The 19,183-nt window shown below is 45.6% G+C and overlaps 1 protein-coding gene across 2 annotated transcripts; it reads left to right on the top strand.

The window, feature by feature from the left end:
- Positions 1–4,326: 4,326 nt before the first annotated feature.
- LOC311329359 (macrophage-stimulating protein receptor-like) lies at positions 4,327–18,754 on the top strand. 2 transcript variants are annotated; one of them, XM_084463213.1, is made up of 21 exons: positions 4,327–4,474; positions 5,713–7,002; positions 8,585–8,761; positions 9,814–9,933; positions 11,094–11,300; positions 11,667–11,821; positions 13,597–13,726; positions 13,816–13,952; positions 14,043–14,222; positions 14,400–14,499; positions 14,640–14,858; positions 14,976–15,122; positions 15,246–15,402; positions 15,523–15,594; positions 15,817–16,023; positions 16,166–16,246; positions 16,493–16,674; positions 16,809–16,918; positions 17,009–17,174; positions 17,270–17,406; positions 17,564–18,754. In XM_084463213.1, the coding sequence occupies exons 2-21, from the start codon at positions 5,788–5,790 to the stop codon at positions 17,811–17,813; spliced, it is 4,149 nt and encodes a 1,382-aa protein (XP_084319339.1). In that variant the 5' UTR covers positions 4,327–4,474; positions 5,713–5,787; the 3' UTR covers positions 17,814–18,754. The 2 variants fall into 2 exon arrangements, with proteins under 2 accessions (XP_084319339.1, XP_084319338.1); XM_084463212.1 differs by having other exon boundaries at positions 15,523–15,609.
- The last annotated feature ends 429 nt before the right edge of the window (positions 18,755–19,183 follow it).

The raw sequence follows: 19,183 nt of genomic DNA, 5'->3' as shown, positions 1-19,183 counted from the left end.
TTGGCCTGAATGCCAAGCGTCATGTCTGGAGGAAACCAGACACCACTCATCACCTGGCCAATACCATCCCTAAAGTGAAGCATGGTGGTGACAGCATCATGCATGTTTTTCAGCGGCAGTAACTGGAAGACTAGGACAAACTAGCACTAGGATTGAGGGAAAGATGAATGCAGCAAAAGTACAGCAAGATCTTTGATGAAAACCTGCTCCAGAGCGCTCTGGACAGACTGGGGCGAAGGTTCACCTTCCAACAGGACAACGGCCATAAGCACACAGCCAAGATAACAAAGGAGTGGCTTTGGGACAAGTCTGTGAATGTCCTTCAGTGGCTCAGCCAGAGCCCAGACTTGAACCCGATTGAACATCTCTGGAGAGGTCTGAAAATGGCTGTGCACCGACAGCCATGAGTAAAGTGTGCGAATACATATGCATCTGTGATATTTTGGAATACTGTAACATAACAAAATGTGGACAAAGTAAAGGGATATGAACACTTTCCAGATGCACTGTATTTAATTTTAGTGTCAGAGCACTTTATTTATTGATTGCTGTCAGGATGTAATGAGAATTGCAAAAAATGTAACAAAGTGCTTCTGAGCCAAACCGTATAGGTTAGGCTAACCCTAACCCTAACCCTACTGCATCTTTAAAATACTCTGAAGTGAGAACACTAAGCACATAATCCTTCAAGTAGACGTACGCTCTAAAAAACGTGTGTAGTCTTTAGTAAAGAAATCAGTAGGCTATAGCCTTTAGTAAAGAAATCAGTAGGCTGTAGCCTTTAGTAAAGAAATCAGTAGGCTATAGTCTACTGTGTGGTACAGTTGCGGAAGACCAGTTAAGAAAATGTGTGTTGCACTGTCAGTCAGTCTCACATGTCAGAGACAGGAAGTCATGCTGTGTATAAGGAGCGGTGTGATCCAGTCTGTGGTGGCAGTGCTGAGTCACGCCTGGCATGGTGGCATAGTGACACAGCCCAGCGGACCCTTTCAGAGTTCCACATGGATAATAGAGTGGAAAATAGGCTTTCTGTCAGCCTCCTGGACTGTGCTTATTGTGTTACGAACGGGCATGAGGGTTAGGTTGTGTCTGGTTTCTATTATGATTATTCAATATCCTGTGAATATAGTGGCAGTAACCTACTTATCATCATGGGCGTCATTTAGGCTAAGAGGGAGAATGGGGGGAAAACCATCCGCCACTGATCAATGCATATTTTAAGAAGCCCAGTGAAATATAATGGACTGCTTATGACCTCTCATTCACCCATTCATTCACACACCAATGGCGACAGCTGCGATTCAAGGTGCTAGCCTGCTCATTTGGAGTAGTTTGGGGTTCAGTGTCTTGCCCAGGGAAGCTTCGACATGTGGGCAGGAGGAGCCGGGATCTGCAGACCCTACGATCATTGGACGACCCGCTCTACCTCTTGAGCCACAGCCTTCCCAGCGGGGGCACAAGATTCCCGGCGGCAGTCCTGCTCATCATAACCACATCATTACATAGACAACCCTATGTAGAGTGAATAGTGGTAAAGTGGGACACTTTCTAATTTTTTTGATTCGGCTTCATTTTTGATAATGATCTAAATGTCTCAGGCCCTCATATGCTACCATTCTAAATAGCTTAAGGGCTCTACTTTACTACAGAGAAGAAAAAATAAAAATTAATTAATTAAGTAAAAATTTAACACAGGGGGGATGACTCTTCCTCAAACACACACTGACCCCAAACCACATTTTTCCAGGCGCTACTGGCAAACTGGGACACCTTTACTGTCAAATTGGGACACCCATTTAGGCCTATTGAATTACATACAGAGTAATAATAAAAACAGTATTATTGTTATTATTAGTATTGTTATTAAGAATAATAAGGATTGAGGACAAGAATATTCATATTTATTTAAAAGAGGGTACAGAACATTCACCCCTTCTGATCCCCTCCCTCACTTCCTCACCAGTCCACCCACAATATTTCAGTTTATTTCATTTATCTCATTTATTTTATTTTATTTAAATTGTAACTTAAAAACTTTAAAATGTGTAACTTACACTATAAAAATATAAAATGAACCTCTCAACATTAATTTAATTTCACCCTCCAAACCCTGACCCTAACCCTAGCTCTGTAGGCCCAGTCTACATTTCAATACAGAGTAGGCAAGTGAATGCAACGGCATCTTCTATTATGCCATTCTCTATAGCCCTAATTTTCTATAGCCCTAAATGTACATCTACCACAATATTGCACCATATAATTGTATTCAGTAGGTTCGCAATTTGCAACCTCACCACTAGGTGCAGCCAAAGATAAAGATAATTCTAACTAGCTAGCTAGTTGTGAGTTAGCTAGCTAGTTGTTAGTTATTTAACTAGGCTATCTAGGAAGATATACAAACAAAATGTTCCCATTGGAATGAATTGAATGGCTGTCCCACTTTGCTAGTATCACACTGTCCCAGTTTGACAATATGATACTGTCAGACCGGGACAGTGGCAAAATCACACAAAAAATAATAAAGAAAAGATGAAAATGAATATGTTTTTGAACATTCTGATTCACCATTAGTTCCCATAACAAAATCCACAACAACTACAAACCATTCATCATTTTTTTAACTTTTATCATCTTCACATTTTTCTCCTCAGAACCTTATGTCATTTGTACTTACCATCTTGGTTCACATGCACAGTCAAAGAGGATGGTAGGCCACGCCCCCGGAAGTGATGTCAGACACCACAACTCTTTTTATTTTTATTTCATACTTGTTTATGATGAGCACAGTGTGGATTTTTAGCAATGGAAGTGTATGCATAAAAAAATAACAATGATAAAACTCAACTGTCCCAGTTTACTAGTTGTCCCAGTCTACCACTATTCACCCTAAGTGATGCAGAATTTGCATGCGGTAGAATGGGGTGTGAGTAGAGTGGGTGGCAGGTAGCTCGAGAGGTAGAGCGGCCTGCTGGGGTTCGAAAGGTCCCCGGTCTCCGGAGTGTTCTTGAGCAAGACACTGAACCCCAAAATCGTTCAAGTGTGGCACGGCCGCCAGTTTGCATGTTCTCCCTGTGTCGCCCATAAAGAACCCAATATGAAAAGCATGCAGGAGGAGACGAAGAAGATGGGCAGAAGCATTTGGTTGGTCCACGGGCGCGGCCCATGCACGTTGCTTACTGTCTGTTTCCTGCTTCCGGCGACGAGATGGGTTAAGAACAGGAGAATTTCATCGGTGGATGCCGTGTGTGTGTTTGTGTGTGTCGGCACTGCTGTCTACACCGTGTGTGTCTCACTGTGTGATTAATAAAGATGTTTTGTTTTTTTGCTATGTTGTGATATGTCCTTGTGATTGTATCTTCAGTGGTGATTTGTTTAAGTTCCAGGGTCCAATCCAACCAGCTAGGACTGCCAAGTCTAGATCTAGATTGGAAACAGCAGGCATAACACTGACAGGCTGTGACTGGGCTTTTTGGGAACATGTATCTGAAAAAGATCTGTTTGTTCTACTGGTGACCCTGAATAGCCTATGGTTTTTAATTGTGTCAGTAATTGACATATAATCAAGAGTGATCAGTATGGAGCACTTCAAACTACAAACTGGTTTAGGCGTGGACATGGGTTTTCATTGTTCCTACTTGTACTTTGGATTCACTGGTAAATGTTTAACTGCAGGTAGCCTACTGAGTTGAGGGGATAAGGTTTATAGTCCTAAATTATGTAACAATTAACAATGGTTTACAATAGTGAAAGAGTCTGTATACGGTGAGCTGTGTCTGGTTCTCACTCAATTCCCATGAAATATGCATGAAAATAACCACTGTGTTGTTTATCAATTGGCGCATGGCAGATAGAAGTAGATATTTGTGTTGGATTCATTTATTTCATTTTTATCAACTTATCCTCCAATTTAATTTTACAATTTTAGGGTTCACTTTGATTTTGATGAATGTTTGTTAAAGGTCAGCCAAAAGCTATCCTCCAGATGGTGCATTCCTTCCATACTTTGGGTAGGTGAGTTCCATCTTGAGTTTTGATAGCGCTACTTATTTGGCTTCCTATTTCAGTGAAGCATAGGCTATGATTTCATCTCTCAAGAATGTTCGTAACAGATCACAGGCTGCTGTTAACGTGGACACAGGTTGCATTAGCTGAAACTGTGCTGAAATGCTGAGATTTTCTGTAATAAAGGCAGGATACCAAAAGTTAATTTCCGCGATTGAGCAATCCGAGCCATGTCATAGTCTAGGCTACTTGCCGTAGGCGGGGCATGCGAGGGGTGGACCGACCGAGAGGATCGAATACCATACCCATGGATATGTGCCTCGCTCAGGTGCGCGCTTGTCCCAGGATGTTACATGAATCAGAGGGGTCCGGAACGACATGAATGTATTTGTCATTATCAGCAACGGTATCCAGTATGGAATTGTAACAAAGACTTTTGACTGAGCTCCGATGCGCAGCGAAAATTCCTCAGGTATGTTCGATTCAAAAAAAGTTTCTCCCTTGGGAAAGATGCTGATATGACCGCATGTACACGCCGGTTGTTTTCAAGTCGGCTAGACATTCTAATAGGCTTCAGGGAAATATCTGTGTTTTTGTAAATTAATGTTCAAGTAGAAATATATGCACATAACCTGGGTCACAAGGAACCGTTGTTTTAATCCTAACCCTACCATTTGACTTATTGTATGGTTGAACAAATCCGATTTTTTAAGTTAATGAGTTGTGTAAGAAAATAATCAAATTTTACAATTTTGAATTCACTAGAAAAAAAGCACTTGTTATGCACATTACTGTATATGATCATGGGGCAGTCGCTCTGATTAGGCCTAGGCTATATTATGTCCTGAAACAGTTGCTCATTGAAGTAGTGGACTGGTTGTCATGTTGTGGCACTGTGACCAGGAAACAGGAGCAGTGACCTACTCCCTCCAGGCATCACTCTATCCCACCCAGCTGTTTCAACTCAACAAACTGTTATGTATTTTATTGTTACTGTAGCCTACGTGGGTTTTTGTCAATATTAGTCGAGATATTTTATCACTGAATTCCCCAGTGCCACCAGCTGGTTTTGATTTAGTTTCAGTCTCTGGAACGCCCACAGTAGCCTAGCCTACCTTTCCAGTCAGCATGGTCATGGTGCATGTCATGTCTTGTCCATCGTACATTTTAACTCACTTATAAACCCTTTGAAGCCTACCGCGTCACCGGCAAAAATGTAAAAATATCTTTAAAAAAAATAATCTAAAAATAATATATATATAGCATTATATATATATAATAATATATCCCACGTTCCAAAACTTCCCGAAAGCTGAGAAACTGCCCTTTCTAGTAGTATACAGTAGGGGAAATCCAATTAATATTTGGAATGAATTAAGGATGGAATAAATAATGGAATAAAGTGAAACAAAAAATTTAATGCGCATGCCTTCCCAAGTTTATTGCATCACATGCATCACAAAAATAATACAACTAGAGTTGTGGCAAACTAAACAGGGCCTGACTCACTACAGCCTTCAAAAGATTCCAAGGCTCTTAAAATGGTGTTTCTTCCACTTCTCCTTTCAACAAAATAAACTGTTTACATTTATATAAATTAAGTTCACATGTTAACAGTAACTTTGAAAGCACCATAGCTCTCAGTTGAAAATGAGCTTAGTCATAGTCAACCCCCACATTCCACACATCTCTGTTTCTGTCCACCCACAGAGTTCCTGTTGGTCTCCAGAATGTTCTGGAGGAGCGTTGCCTCCTATAGGTAACAGACGACCGTGTGGAGTGGAGATGGTCTCCTGGGCCTCCCTGCTACTGACATGCTGCATGTGGATACAGACTTGCACGGTCTCCAGACTGTTCACCTGTCCCACAAGCCCTCGGCAGACGCTGGATTTCACCGTCAGCTACTCCTTACCCTTCTTCCTGACAGAGAAACCCATACAGAGCATAGTGGTGGATACGTATCAGCAGCAGGTTTACGTGGCGTCTCAGAATGTGATTGAGGCTGTGGACGGCAGCTTGAGCAAACTATGGCAGGTGCAGACAGGCCCGCTGGGCAGCCCGGAGTGTCAGACCTGTCACCTGTGTGACATCCAGAATGACCCCGAGGACCCAGTGGACACGGACAACATGGTTCTGCTGTTGGACCCCGGATACCTGCCCTATCTGTACTCATGCGGGAGCACGCAGCACGGGGTCTGTCACTCCCACGAGCTCTCCGACAACGGCTCTCCGCCCACTTCTCATTGTCTCTTCAGGAAAGGGGACAACTCTCCCTCCCACTGTCCGGACTGCGTGGCCAGCCCTCTGGGCACCAAGGTCAGCATCGTCGAGGCGGGCCAGACCGCCTATTTCTTTGTAGCCGCCACCCTCAACGAGCGCGTGGCTCAGAGGTACGGAAGGCCATCCATCTCGGTGCGTAGGCCGCTGGCCACCGAGGACGGCTTTGAGGTCGTCTTGCAGGGTCTGACTGTGCTGCCGGGCCTTCAGAACTCCTACAGGATAGACTACATCAACAGCTTCTACACCCAGGACTACGTGTACTTCCTGTCTGTGCAGCGTGAGAAGCCCTCCATGACCGGGATCCCCTCGCCGCTCCAGACGCGCCTGGGCCGCCTGCCGGTGAAGAACATGGAGGTGAGGCTGTATCGGGAGGTGGTCCTCGAGTGCCGCTATGAGCCCAAGAGGAGGAGGAGGAGGGGGCGGAGGGAGGACTACCATGACGTGGTGTACAACGGGCTTCAGGCGGCTCACTTCGGACGGGCGGGGAAGGAGTTGGCGGAGGAGCTGGGGGTGAGCCAGGGTGATGACATCCTGTATGGCGTGTTCGCAAAGACGGACGCCAGCGGGCGCCCCGAGCGGGACTCTGCGTTGTGTGCTTTCCCCATGGCCACGGTGAACAAGGCCATCGACACCGGCGTGGAGGCCTGTTGCAGCTCCAGCCCGGAGCAGCTCTCCAGGGGACTCGGCCACTTCCAGCCACTTGAGAGCTGCCCCCACGAGGTGAGCCCCCACCCACACTCCCACCCCCCATCCACTATAATTATAAGTCACCTAGTGTAGTACCTTGTTGGGTGGAAATGAATAATCCTAATCCAATGTTTTATGTCATCTTATCTGAGTTAATTGTTTATTGTTTAGGCCTAATCATTGCAGTTTTATTATGTCATTTCATAGCATTACAGTCATCAGGGTAAAGTACTCTTGGTTATAAACAAATCCGGGTTTGTTCCTAATTATCAATCAGGTATTGAGGAGCTTTATGCATTTAGGAGTCCCAGAAGGCCGTGTGGAGGAAGTGAGGTGTCCATAAGCAGGGACAGAGGGAGGGGCAGATGAGTCACAGCTGACCTGATTATTGCCACACCGTTGTTCTGCACTGGCGTGTTCCAGACGCAGACCTTAATGAATGTGCCCTTACAGAAAGGGTGTGAATTGTTGACTCTGCCAGGCTTCTTCAGTATAGCTCTGCTCTACCGTGCTATGATCTCAGGAATATGTACCACATTGCTGTCAAATGATCCGTTAAATGCACTCAAAAACAGCAAAATACGAACAACTCAAATTATTTCACCTCTGTCAGGGTAATCTTTTGGCGGAAAGAAACTAGATGACTAAAACATTTTGTCAAACTACTTGTTGATTTAACACAATGGCTGTGATAGTCGTGATCAAGGTGTGTTCTTATCTCACGCTTTCCACCTCCCCTGAGCTCACACTGTACTGTACAGCTGTAATGACCATGCGCCAACACACAGTCATAAATCCTGTTGATAACCAAATGGAATGCTTAGGGGAAGGAGGGAGTGTGTCTGTCTGTTGAATGGAATGAGTGTGTGTGTGTGTGTGTGTGTGTGTGTGTGTGTGTGTGTGTGTGTGTGTGTGTGCGCGCGCGTGTGTGTGTGCCTGTGTCTGGCTCTCTCATATTTTATTGGAGTGCATGGAAACCAGCACAACAGACAGCAAGCACTGGAGGAGGGAAGGAATGACTTGTGACGTAGGGAAAGAGAATAGGCAAGTTAGGACAAGTTAAGCTGCTTGGAGTGGACATAGGGAGAGTAGCAGTGTTTGTTTTCAGTGCCTCTTGTGTTGCTGTACTAACAACCCCATCGCATGCTAGATAGGCTGTCAGGTTGTTTAGGTGCATAACTGTGCACATGCTTGGGCTGAGGCCAGAGCATCTGCTGTGAGTTGTGGGTTGCTGGCACGTGTTAAGAAAGCACAATCTCCATGCTTCCATGATGTTGCTCTGAAGGCAGAGTTCACTGCTGTTTTATAACACTGTCCCTCTCAGAGCTCGATGTTACACATGACACATGGGTGATGGCTGTAAGTGCCAGGGGCAGAGGCACATGCTCTTTAAATGAATGATTATATCTGGTCTTTCTCTGTGTGTGCGTGTGTGTGTGTGTGTGTGTGTGTGTGTGTGTGTGTGTGTGTGTGTGTGTGTGTGTGTGTGTGTGTGGGCGTGAGAGAGAGAAAGAAAAACGAATTAATTTCGGAATTAATTCGTTTTTCGGAAAACGGAAATGCCTGAATATTTATGCCCTGTCATTGAGGTGTCTGTCCCTTTTGGGCCACACAGAGCTCAAACAACAGCGTGTCGTGCCAGGAAAAGGCCACCCTGGTGTCCCAGCCCTTCAAACGGGTGGACATCTTCAACAGCATGATGAGGAACGTTCTGCTCACCTCCATCCTGGTCACCACCCTGGGAGATGACACCCTGGCACACATCGGCACGGATGACGGACGCATGCTGCAGGTACACCCAGACAGCTGGTGGCAGAGCAGGAAACACCAGCAGCAACACCGCTGTAACACTGCAGGATCGCTTAAGGCTAGAGGGATGTTGTGTGGACTGGATGTCACCAAGTGCAGTATAGTATTTTCCATGGAGGCCCAAGGCCTATGCCCCTGGGTCGTGTGAGGCAGTAGGACATGTGTCCATATCTAACCATCTAATCATAAACACATGCAACATATAGATGTGAATGAATGAATGAATATTGGTGGTGGTCGGAGGGGCCGTAGGCGCTGATTGTCTGCCCCAGGGCAGCTGTGGCTACAGATGTAGCTTACCACCATCGGTATGACTGTCTGAATGAATACTGGACTCTGTTAAGCGCTCTGGGTATCATGAAGGGCGCTATATAAATCCAATTCATAATAATAATAATTATTATTACTGTGGTGGAGCCTCAATTGTAAAGTATTCTAAATGGTTAGTTTAACGGGAGGGCCCCCCGAGACAAAGGGCCCAGGGTGATAGAATAGTTGGTAACACTTTACAATAAGGGCACATTAATAAGCGTTGGTTAATGCATTATTAAGCATTAAGTAACAGTTAACTAATGTCTCTATTAACCATTTACTAATGTTATTTATGTTAACTAAGGTTAACTCACCTAACCCTAACTCTAACCTTAACTAAGGTATTAATTAACATTAGTAACGTAACCTAACCCTAAATTAGCATTAGTTAACAGTTAACTAAGGTTTTTTATGACCCTTATTATAAAGTGTGACTGAATAGTTTAATACGGCCCTGCTGGCTAAAGCAGTGCTTCATGGAGGTGGCCGAATCCAGCGAGTGACGGTGGAAGCAATACTGACGAGCGACGCTGGTGGCGTCTGTTTAACGTTGAGTTCTCCATGGCTCAGCAGTCTGACTGTGGTCCCCTCAGGTGATCCTGAGACACGTTGAGTTCTCCATGGCTCAGCAGTCTGACTGTGGTCCCCTCAGGTGATCCTGAGACACGTTGAGTTCTCCATGGCTCAGCAGTATGGTGACTAACCCTAACCCTAACCCCTCAGGTGATCCTGAGACACTCCAGCCCCTTGGTGTATGCCAACTACTCCCTGGGAGGCAGCAGGGTGTCCAGGACAGCGGCCGTGCTCTCAGAGGACTCCCTGCTCTTTGCGGTAGGAAACAAGGTACGTCCGTCGATGTTGTTTTACTGCAAACAGCTTGTTTCTAACCTCTGACCTCTGTGGCATACAGATCTTTTTGTGGTGCCTTCTCACACTCTGTCGGTGTTGTATATCTCATTATGGTATATCCTTCTCTCTCTCTCTCTCTCCCTCTCCCTCTTTCCTTGACTTTTTAACTGATAGGACACAAAGAGTGAGGGTAAATGGAGTCCTGTCTGACCAAGTTTGCTCCTCAGCTGGCTCCCCACAAGGATGTGTCCTTTCACTCGTTATTTATCCTCTACGTAAATATGTGTCAGAGCGGGTGTAAGAATAGAACCATGTTAACGTATGTAGATGGCTCTGTTATTGTTAGCCAGCTCCAGGATAATGAGGCCCAGTCATCGACGACTTTGTCAAGCTGTGCGAGGAGTCCTGTCTTCAGTTAAACATATCTAAGACTAAATACATGTTCATTGATTTTAGAAGACACGCCCACACACACAAAGTCACATCCATTGGGGGTCAGACAGTGGAATATGTGCAAGGGGCATCAGCGTTTGTTCTGTCTAAGGTACCTGTCTTATTTTCACGATGACAAAACCATGATGACCTTATTTTATCGTGCTTTCATTGAATCTATTTGATCCTTTTCTTTGGTGTCATGGTTTGGAAACCCATCCTTAAAGAACAGAATCTCACTGAGTCAAATTGTTAAATGGTCTAGTAGGCTGATAGGTGAGCCACAGCTTGACCCAACGCCCCTGTACACAGGACAGTTGGAGTGGATAATGGACTCGATTTTAAAACCTACCCTCTGCACAGCAGATTCCAGCTTCTTCCAACGAAGATTTATAGTCCCAAAGTGCAGTACAAAACATCATAACACTAGCCTTTTCCCAGCAGCCATCACTCAGTATTAGCAACATTGCACAGACGATGAGTAGTTTCTATTGTATTATCTTTTGTCTGAAGGGGTTTTAGTGATGATTTCACTTCAACTTATTTTTATTTCAAACTATGGTTTCTAGTATTATGTTTGACTATTGTCTGTTTGTTGTATAGATGACTCGAGGTACGAATAAAGTAAACTGAACTGAAACGGAACTTCTGAACTCTCTCCCTCTCTCTCCTTCTCTCTCTCCCTCTCTCTCCTTCTCTCTCTCCCTCTCTCTCTCGGTCAGATGGTCAGTGTGTCTCCTACAGGACCAGGCTGTGCTCACTACCTCACCTGCTCCGAGTGTCTTCTGAAGGCCCCGGAGTTCATGAGCTGTGGCTGGTGCTCGGGAGCCTGCTCGCGCCAGCAGGAGTGTGACCCTAACCCTAACCCCAACCCCAACCCTAACCCCAGTCAGTGGAACAAAGCATCCTGTCCCCCTATCCTCACAGAGGCAAGGTTCACTGCTATCGTTTTGAAAATTTATTTATCCAGGAGAACCCATTCCGAATGTTCCCTGGTTACACATATTCAGACAGTATTTAAAATCATAAAAAAATACAAAAGCATTACAAATCAATGCACTTCACACATTCACATTATGGCAAACGTATTTAAAACATACACAGACTTCAAGCTTCAAATTAATTCATCACATTTCAGAAATTGCCCAATGAGACATCCAAGGCATCCAATTTGAAAATGTTCAGTGGAAAACTGCCATAAAATAGCTTAAATAGTTTTTGTTGAAAACGGCCCATTCATATTCAGAATGAAAGGGATTCTGAATCATTCTGAATGGGTGTTGTCTTCTCTGTAGTTTTTCCCAAAGACAGCGCCCCCTGCTGGTGAGACAGAGCTGAAGCTGTGTGGTTGGGAGTTCCAGTCATCAACAGCCTTCAACGAGAGGACCCACCTGGTGAGAGTGGGAGAGACCCTCTGTTCTGTTCTGCCAGAGAAAAGCAACAGCACACAGTAAGTAATACACACGCGCGCGCACACACACACACACACACACACACATACACACACATACATGTTTTGCTATATGATTCACATTAGAGACTACAGGGATAGCTAACACATAATGGCCTTCCATTTCGGCAACTTCTCTGTAACTATTTGTGCACTCTACTGTTAGTCATGTCTCTCTTATGAAGTATTTAGCCCATGTTTACTGCTCTGTAAATGTCTCGTTGAGAGAGGTCAGGGAATAATTTTTACAGCTCACTTTTCTGGCGCCCGGGTGAAACTGTTTTTTTGCTTCCCTCTGGAATACGTAGGGATGGGACCTATGCCCACCCCACATTGCTCTCTGTAAAGCGCATTGTGTTGCCTCTGTGTATGAAATGCGCTATACAAATAAAGTTTGATTTGATTTGATACACACACCAAACACATTCACCTGGACATACACACAGCACACATACTGTACTGTATAGCTGAGCTGTACTACCCTCATAAAGGCATTATTAGCTGTAACTCCTTTTTCAGTACAATTGAATATACACAATACACAGAGCATCTGGAAAGTACTCATACTCCTTCACTTTTTCATGTTGTTATGTTATAGCCTTATTCCAAAATGGATTAAATTATTTGTATGCCTCCGCCAGGCGATAGCATTATGGTTTCGGGTTGTCCGTCCGTCCGTCCGTCCATACGATGTTTGTTAATGCAATATCTTGAGAAGGCATTGACAGCATTTCTTCCCCTTTGGTGCAAATGTTCAATGGCACTCAAGGATGAACTGCTTAGATCGTGGGGGTCAAAGGTCAAATGTCAAGGGTAACTGTGACCTCCCAAAAGGCGTTTTTGGTCTAGTGAACACGATATCTCAGGAATGGCTTGACAGAATGTGTTCATATTTGGCCAAAATGTCCTATTGGACTGAATGAAGAACTGATTCGATTTTGGTGGTCAAAGTTCATGGTCACTGTGACCTCACAAAATGTGTTTTTGGCCTGATGAACACAATATCTCAAGAAAGGCTTGACCAGAATTTGTACATATTTGGCCAAAATGTCCAGTTGGATTTAATTAGATTAATTGGATTAGATTTTGGTATTCAAATGTCAAAGGTCAACTGAATGTTAACTGCAACTTGCATTGTTAGTTTTCTCAAAAATCTACACACAATACTTTGCCATAATGACAAAGTGAAAACATTTTTGCAAATGTATTAAAAATACCAAAACAACAAAGGAGTGGCTTCGGAACAAGTCTGTGAATGTCACTGAGTGGCCCAGCCAGAGTGCAGAATTGAACCTGATTGAACATCTCTGGAAAGACCTGAAAACAGCTGTGCAGCGATGCTCCCTATCTAACCTGACAGAGATTGAGAGGATCTGCAGAGAAGAATGGGAGAAATACCCCAAATACAGGTGTGCCAAGCTTATAGCGTCATACCCCAAAAGACTTGAGGCTGTAATCACTACTAAAGGTGCCTCAACAAAGTACTGAGTAAAGGGTGTGTGCTGAATACTATATAGGTATATGTGATATTTCAGGTTTTTTTTGTTTGTTTTTTTGCGGATAATTCTACAACTTTTTTCACATTGTCATTATGGGGTGTTGTGTGTAGATTTTTGAGAACATTTTGAGTTTAATCAGTTTTGGAATAAGGCAGCATAACAACATGTGGAAAAAGGGATATGAATACTTTACGGATGCACGGTACATAATGTTAAAGATCTAGGGTGATGTTGTACAGAGCCATTAGTGACCTGCCACCCTGCCTCCCCCTCCAGGCTGGTGTGCCGACTTCATCGCCAGGACACGGCGCCGTCCCAGGCCCTCAACGTCACAGTGGAGGTGCACGAGAGGAAGGGCCGCTACTTCATTGAGGGCCAAGCCCAGAGGCCGGGCTTCTTCTTTGTGGTGAGAGAGTCACATCTTTGATCCTTCATCTTGAAACGCTGTAGCACAGGAGAGTTTAAACACACTAACGTGGTGATGGCTCTGTCCAGGAGCCCAGTTTAACGGAGATCAGGCCAGACTACGGCCCTCGGGTAGGGGGGACTCTGATCACACTGACTGGACGCCACTTAAACGCCGGGACGAGACAGATTGTCACTATCGGTGGTCAAGAATGCTCCAACACTAGGTAATTATGGACATGTTTTTTTTGCTGTACTATGTTCAGCCCGGGTCAGAATGCGTGCATTTTCACATCTGTGTTGTCCATTTTTCTCAGTGTCTCAGCGGGCAGCGGGGTGACGTCCTCCATCGTCTGCCTGTCCAAAGCCCTGGGAGGCGTGACCAAGGTGCCTGTGAAGGTACTAATCGATAAGTCTGAGGCGTCCTCCACCAAGATGTTCCTATATAAGGAGAACCCTGTGGTTACTGGGCTTGTCCCTGCCTGCAGTTTCAGAAGGTAGGTTATACCACTCACCAAGCTGTTTTATCAGTTAATCCAAACCACATTACATTAGATACATCAATGCCATTGACTGTCATTCATTTTATATGCCTCGATTTCTATTTGAATATTCCCCCATAGAATACAATATAACTAAATGTGTACATTTGTGTGTTTAACCCTGTCATTCAGGGGAACTAAAATCATAATCAAAGGCAAGAATCTGGACTCTGTGTACAAGACAGTTATTCGCTACATATCCAACAACCCCTCCCAGGAGCCTCTTCATAGGGTGAGACAGAACGTCACATTTACCATTCACCCTACATTAGACATCTGTGCACTCATTTCATTGGTCAAGAGCGTTGTTGCTCTCACAAAGGAGACGGGCTGCCGTTCCCGGTCACAAACTTCCTTTGTGTTCCAACCCAGGTGTGCCACGGCACAGGGAATGCAACGCATCTGGAGTGCCTGGCCCCGGTGTTCCCCAGGAACGAAACAGAGTTGGGGCGGATCTCCTTCGACATGGACGGGGCCCGGGGCCTGCTGAGGAGACGTTTCGAGTACTTCCCCGACGCCAGCGTCTTCCCCTTCGAGCGCGAAGGCAACGTGCTGAGCCTGAGCCCAGGACAGGATGAGGTTTCCCTGCACGTACGTTCACACACACACAGCCAAGCTCGCACTCGGCGCCAAAAAAACACAACCGCCAGATAAACGGCGATACGGTTGCCGCTCTTGACGCCGCAGTTCCTATTCCCTGTCGCGCAGCACGCCAAGCTGAGCCTGGCGAGCGCCTGCATGGCCATCATCATGACCATCGAGGACGTGGACTGTAACGTCCAGGTTCTGGAGAACGAACTGACCTGCAGGATCCCCAAAGACCTGGTCATTCCCAGCGAGGGTGCGTCCGTCAAGGTGAGGAACTTTGCCTCGTGGCTTCAACTGAATTCACTAGACCACCATATTCGTGTTTTTAAGTTTGCAACGTAGCTTGGAGTTGTTTCAGACTGTTGATTGAGACCTTCCTTTCTGGGCTAGGTTTATGTGAACGGGGTTGTCTATAACGTGGGCACAGTGGTGTTTGCCAACAACACCTCGACCATAGCAGGCATCGTGCTGGGCATCTTCGCAGCCTTGGTAGTGGGTGCTGCGCTCGCATTCGTCATTATGAAACACCAGAGGAGGAAGAAGAAAGGTGAGTGATGGATGACTGGAACCTTCTAGTCGTCCGTGTTGATTATTTAATGATCTGATGACACCGAGTGCGGCGTTCGGGTCTGTCATCTGTTCTGATTGTCATTGTGATGTTTTTCAGCCAAGGTAGAGAATCGTTTGTCAAGGTTCTCTACCCGTAGCCGAGTCAGTAACGCTGACATATCCCCCACAGGTGACTATAGGCGAGGTGAGAGATGGCGCTCAGGGCATCTAATCAGCTTTCACCCATTCATCCACGTCATTCAGCCACCTACTTATCCAACCATTCATCCATCCATCCTTCCAACACACAGATTCATCCAGACAAACATTCTCTCTCTCTCTCCCTCTCTCTCTCTCTCTCTCTCTCTCTCTCCCTTTCGCTCTCTCTCTCGGTCTATCACCTTTGCTGTAGACTTGTCCAGCCAGACGTCAGGCTCAGGGGCCATTGCTTTCCACAGCCTGCTCTATGCTGCCAGCTACGACCACCTGGCAGTGCCCCTGATGACCCCCGACAGGGTCACCGTGGCCAGCATGCGCCCAGAGCTCCTGGAAGAGGTCAAGGATGTGCTGATCCCAGCCGACATGCTCAACGTCCAGCACAGCCAGATCATTGGCAAAGGTGAGACTAGATTGCCGTTGTTGATCCTTGGCTCATGGCTGGACTCATCTACTGTAATTCCATTTCCATCCATTCAATCATGGCCATTATGTGCTCACTGTTTTATACACATCTCCAGTAAGAATCATTTGTTTTGAAACAGGCCACTTTGGGACAGTTTACCACGGCTATCTGAGGGACCAGAACAACCAAGAAATCCACTGTGCTGTGAAATCATTGAATAGTATGTGAACATTGAACAGTATGAGTTTGTTTAAGCCTTTGCAACATCAGTGACAGTTGTGCACTTTAACTTTAGCACTAGATTAGGCTATTAGTCACTTCTTTAGAAAGGCGATGCACTTGTGAGTTCTGGCGAGTAGTAGTACACTGACTTCCTGCGTTAAATGCAATTATTATAAGTTGCTTTGGACAGAAGCCAAATTACTGTAATGTAATGTATCATGTTAATGTATGTGTGCGTTCCCAGGGATCACAGACCTGGGGGAGGTAGAGCAGTTCCTGAGAGAAGGCATCCTGATGAAGGGCTTCCACCACACTAACGTTCTGTCTCTACTGGGCATCCTGCTGCCTGACGAGGGGCTTCCCCTGGTGGTGCTGCCCTACATGAAGCATGGGGACCTGCGCCACTTCATACGCTGTGAGAGGAGGGTAAGCTCCTCCCCTACCCTCACAGAACATGTAACGCTTAACCTACAGTACTATACTTGATTCGGAACTATTATATTTGTATTTTTCCTGTTCTGTAGATAATGACTGAGTGGGTGTTATCTCTCTGTTTGCAGAACCCAACAGTGAAGGATCTGATTGGGTTCGGCCTGCAGGTTGCCAAGGGGATGGAGTACCTGGCCCAGAAGAAGTTTGTACACAGAGATCTGGCAGCAAGGAACTGCATGTGAGTCCTGGTGATCTTGAACCCAGATGGGTAATACAGAAGTCCTGGTCCTCTGTCCAGGGTTTCGTTAACAACCCATTCTCTATGCAGGCTAGATGAATCCTACACCGTGAAGGTGGCAGATTTTGGGATGGCCAGGGACGTCCTCGACAAGGAGTACTACAGCGTCCAGGATCACAAGAAGGCCAAGTTGCCAGTCAAGTGGATGGCTATAGAGAGCCTGCAGACACAGAAGTTCACCACCAAGTCTGATGTGGTGAGTAGACGCATCCAGTTCCAGATCCTCGGCTTTGGTCACTTTAACTACTGCACTGTTCCAGTCACCCGAACTCACGCTCTCTGTCCATCTAGTGGTCCTTTGGGGTATTGCTGTGGGAGCTGTTGACCAGAGGAACCAGCCCCTATCCTGATGTGGACCCCTATGATATCACCCACTACCTGTTAAAGGGACGCAGGCTGCTCCAGCCACAGTTCTGCCCCGACGCCCTGTAAGTGGACACTGTTTATACCCAGCGGTTGGAGTCAAGAGAGGCTCAACTCTTGTCTTGTAAATGTCGGTCTATCCTCGCTATCTGTCCTCCTGACACTGTTGAGTGCTCAGACAAGTCTGGTTGTTGATTTCTGTCGTTGTTTTTGTTTTGTTAGGTACTCCATCATGCTCAAGTGCTGGGCCCCCGAGCCTGAGCTCCGGCCTGATTTCAACATGCTGGTCCAGAAGGTGCAGGGGATCCTGTCCTGCCTGGAGGGAGAGCACTACATCAACCTGAAGGTCACCTACGTCAACCTGGACCAGCCCCGGCCCTACCCAGCCCTCACTGCCTCCGCTGACGAGGCTGAGGCCTCAGACTCTGACCCAGAACTAGACTCAGACCCAGACAGCCAGGTCCCCAGCTGAGGGTTTCACAGTTCCCCTGGAGGGCCCCCAGGATCTCAGGACACGCAGGACCAGGCCAGTGACAGGAGGGTCAAGCGTGCTGGACAGTGTGGAATGTTAGTCCTCTACCCTGATTCCTGAGCTGGTGGATCTGTTAGGGACAGGACTATTGACTGAGGACACATTGTGACTGCTGTACTCTCCTCATGAATGAGTTTCGAGACTGGATCTGCCTGGATGTCCTGGGGACTTTGACTGTGCCTTGTGTTCATGTGCACGTGTACAGTAGGAGAAATGAGAATATCAGAAAACACAGGTTTCCCACTGTCTGAAGAAGCAAAGTTGTAAATAAGGGCCAATGAATGTTTGTTTGTTTACACACTGCTTCTAGACTATGACTTGAGATTTTGATTGATACGTCTCATCTTCCCTTGTGGTACTGTGATGCAATGATTTAAGTCAATTAAGCAAATCTTCTGATCTTGGATGTGAAAGGAAAGTATTACCTGTAATGGTGTTGCACTCAAACATTTGAAACATTTTCAAGAAAGTGTCAGTGCCTTATTTACACTGACTGACACTCAGGGAGTCAGTGTGTGATATAGCCTAGAAAATATCTGACAAGATGAAACCTTCCATCACATTGTGTACTGGAGTGATAGACAAATATATAAGAGTAACGTTTGTGTCAATTCACGAATGTGTCACAGATTCAGTGAAATTACTCCCAATTGTATTTCCCAAATACATTGCCATTTGCAGTGTCAGTATCTTGAGATTTTACCTTGTGGTTTGAAACATCCGCTACTTGTTTTTCTGTGAATCAGCGACTAGAGGTCGGTAAAGATCTTTGTCGCTCCCAACCCTGTACAACTGCAGTAGTCTCTGCACCGTATCAGACCCCAGTATGTACATGTACACAACTTGTATATTGTGCTTACTTGAAGATTTGTTACAGAAAATCACATGGTCAGATTCCACTGGTGTAAATTCTAACCCATTTGGGTTTTTTCAAATGTTAATTTTTTTTTTTTTTTTTTTTAAAGGATAAGTATGATGGAGGACTTTAAAGGACTATGCTTGTTTTTGACAACCTGGACCTTATTTACGACATATTATAAGAAGTTTGACTCACCCAGATCACTTTTGTGTTGTTCGGAGGCCGGTAGAAGAAATTTAAAATCCAGCGCGAGCCAGTATATCCATGTAATGGCGGCGCACGGGGCATAGGGAATGCAGCTTCTCAAAATCCATTTTCGGCCGCTAAACGGTTGTTTTCATCAATCACATTGCATGAATCGACAGTTGATATTCCTCTACGCGAGCCATTCTTTCGGTTGGTTTTCAAATACGTGGTCTGAAGCCACTGTAATGATCTTTACAAGCCTCTC

The sequence above is a fragment of the Borostomias antarcticus genome (assembly GCF_949987555.1).
Source record: "Borostomias antarcticus genome assembly, contig: scaffold_128, whole genome shotgun sequence".
Classification (NCBI taxonomy): Eukaryota; Metazoa; Chordata; class Actinopteri; order Stomiiformes; family Stomiidae; genus Borostomias; species Borostomias antarcticus.
Note: the sequence above shows the minus strand (reverse complement) of the source record. Positions and strands in the feature narration are given on the sequence as shown.

What these genes read in the sequence shown, in the direction of transcription:
- LOC311329359 (XM_084463212.1), top strand. Translation starts at nt 5,788, where the DNA reads ATGGTCTCCTGGGCCTCCCTGCTACTGACATGCTGCATGTGGATACAG. An exon ending in CCCAGGAGCCTCTTCATAGG is followed by an intron (nt 14,500 to 14,639) that starts GTGAGACAGAAC and finishes GTTCCAACCCAG; the next exon opens with GTGTGCCACGGCACAGGGAA. An exon ending in CAGCCAGATCATTGGCAAAG is followed by an intron (nt 16,024 to 16,165) that starts GTGAGACTAGAT and finishes GTTTTGAAACAG; the next exon opens with GCCACTTTGGGACAGTTTAC.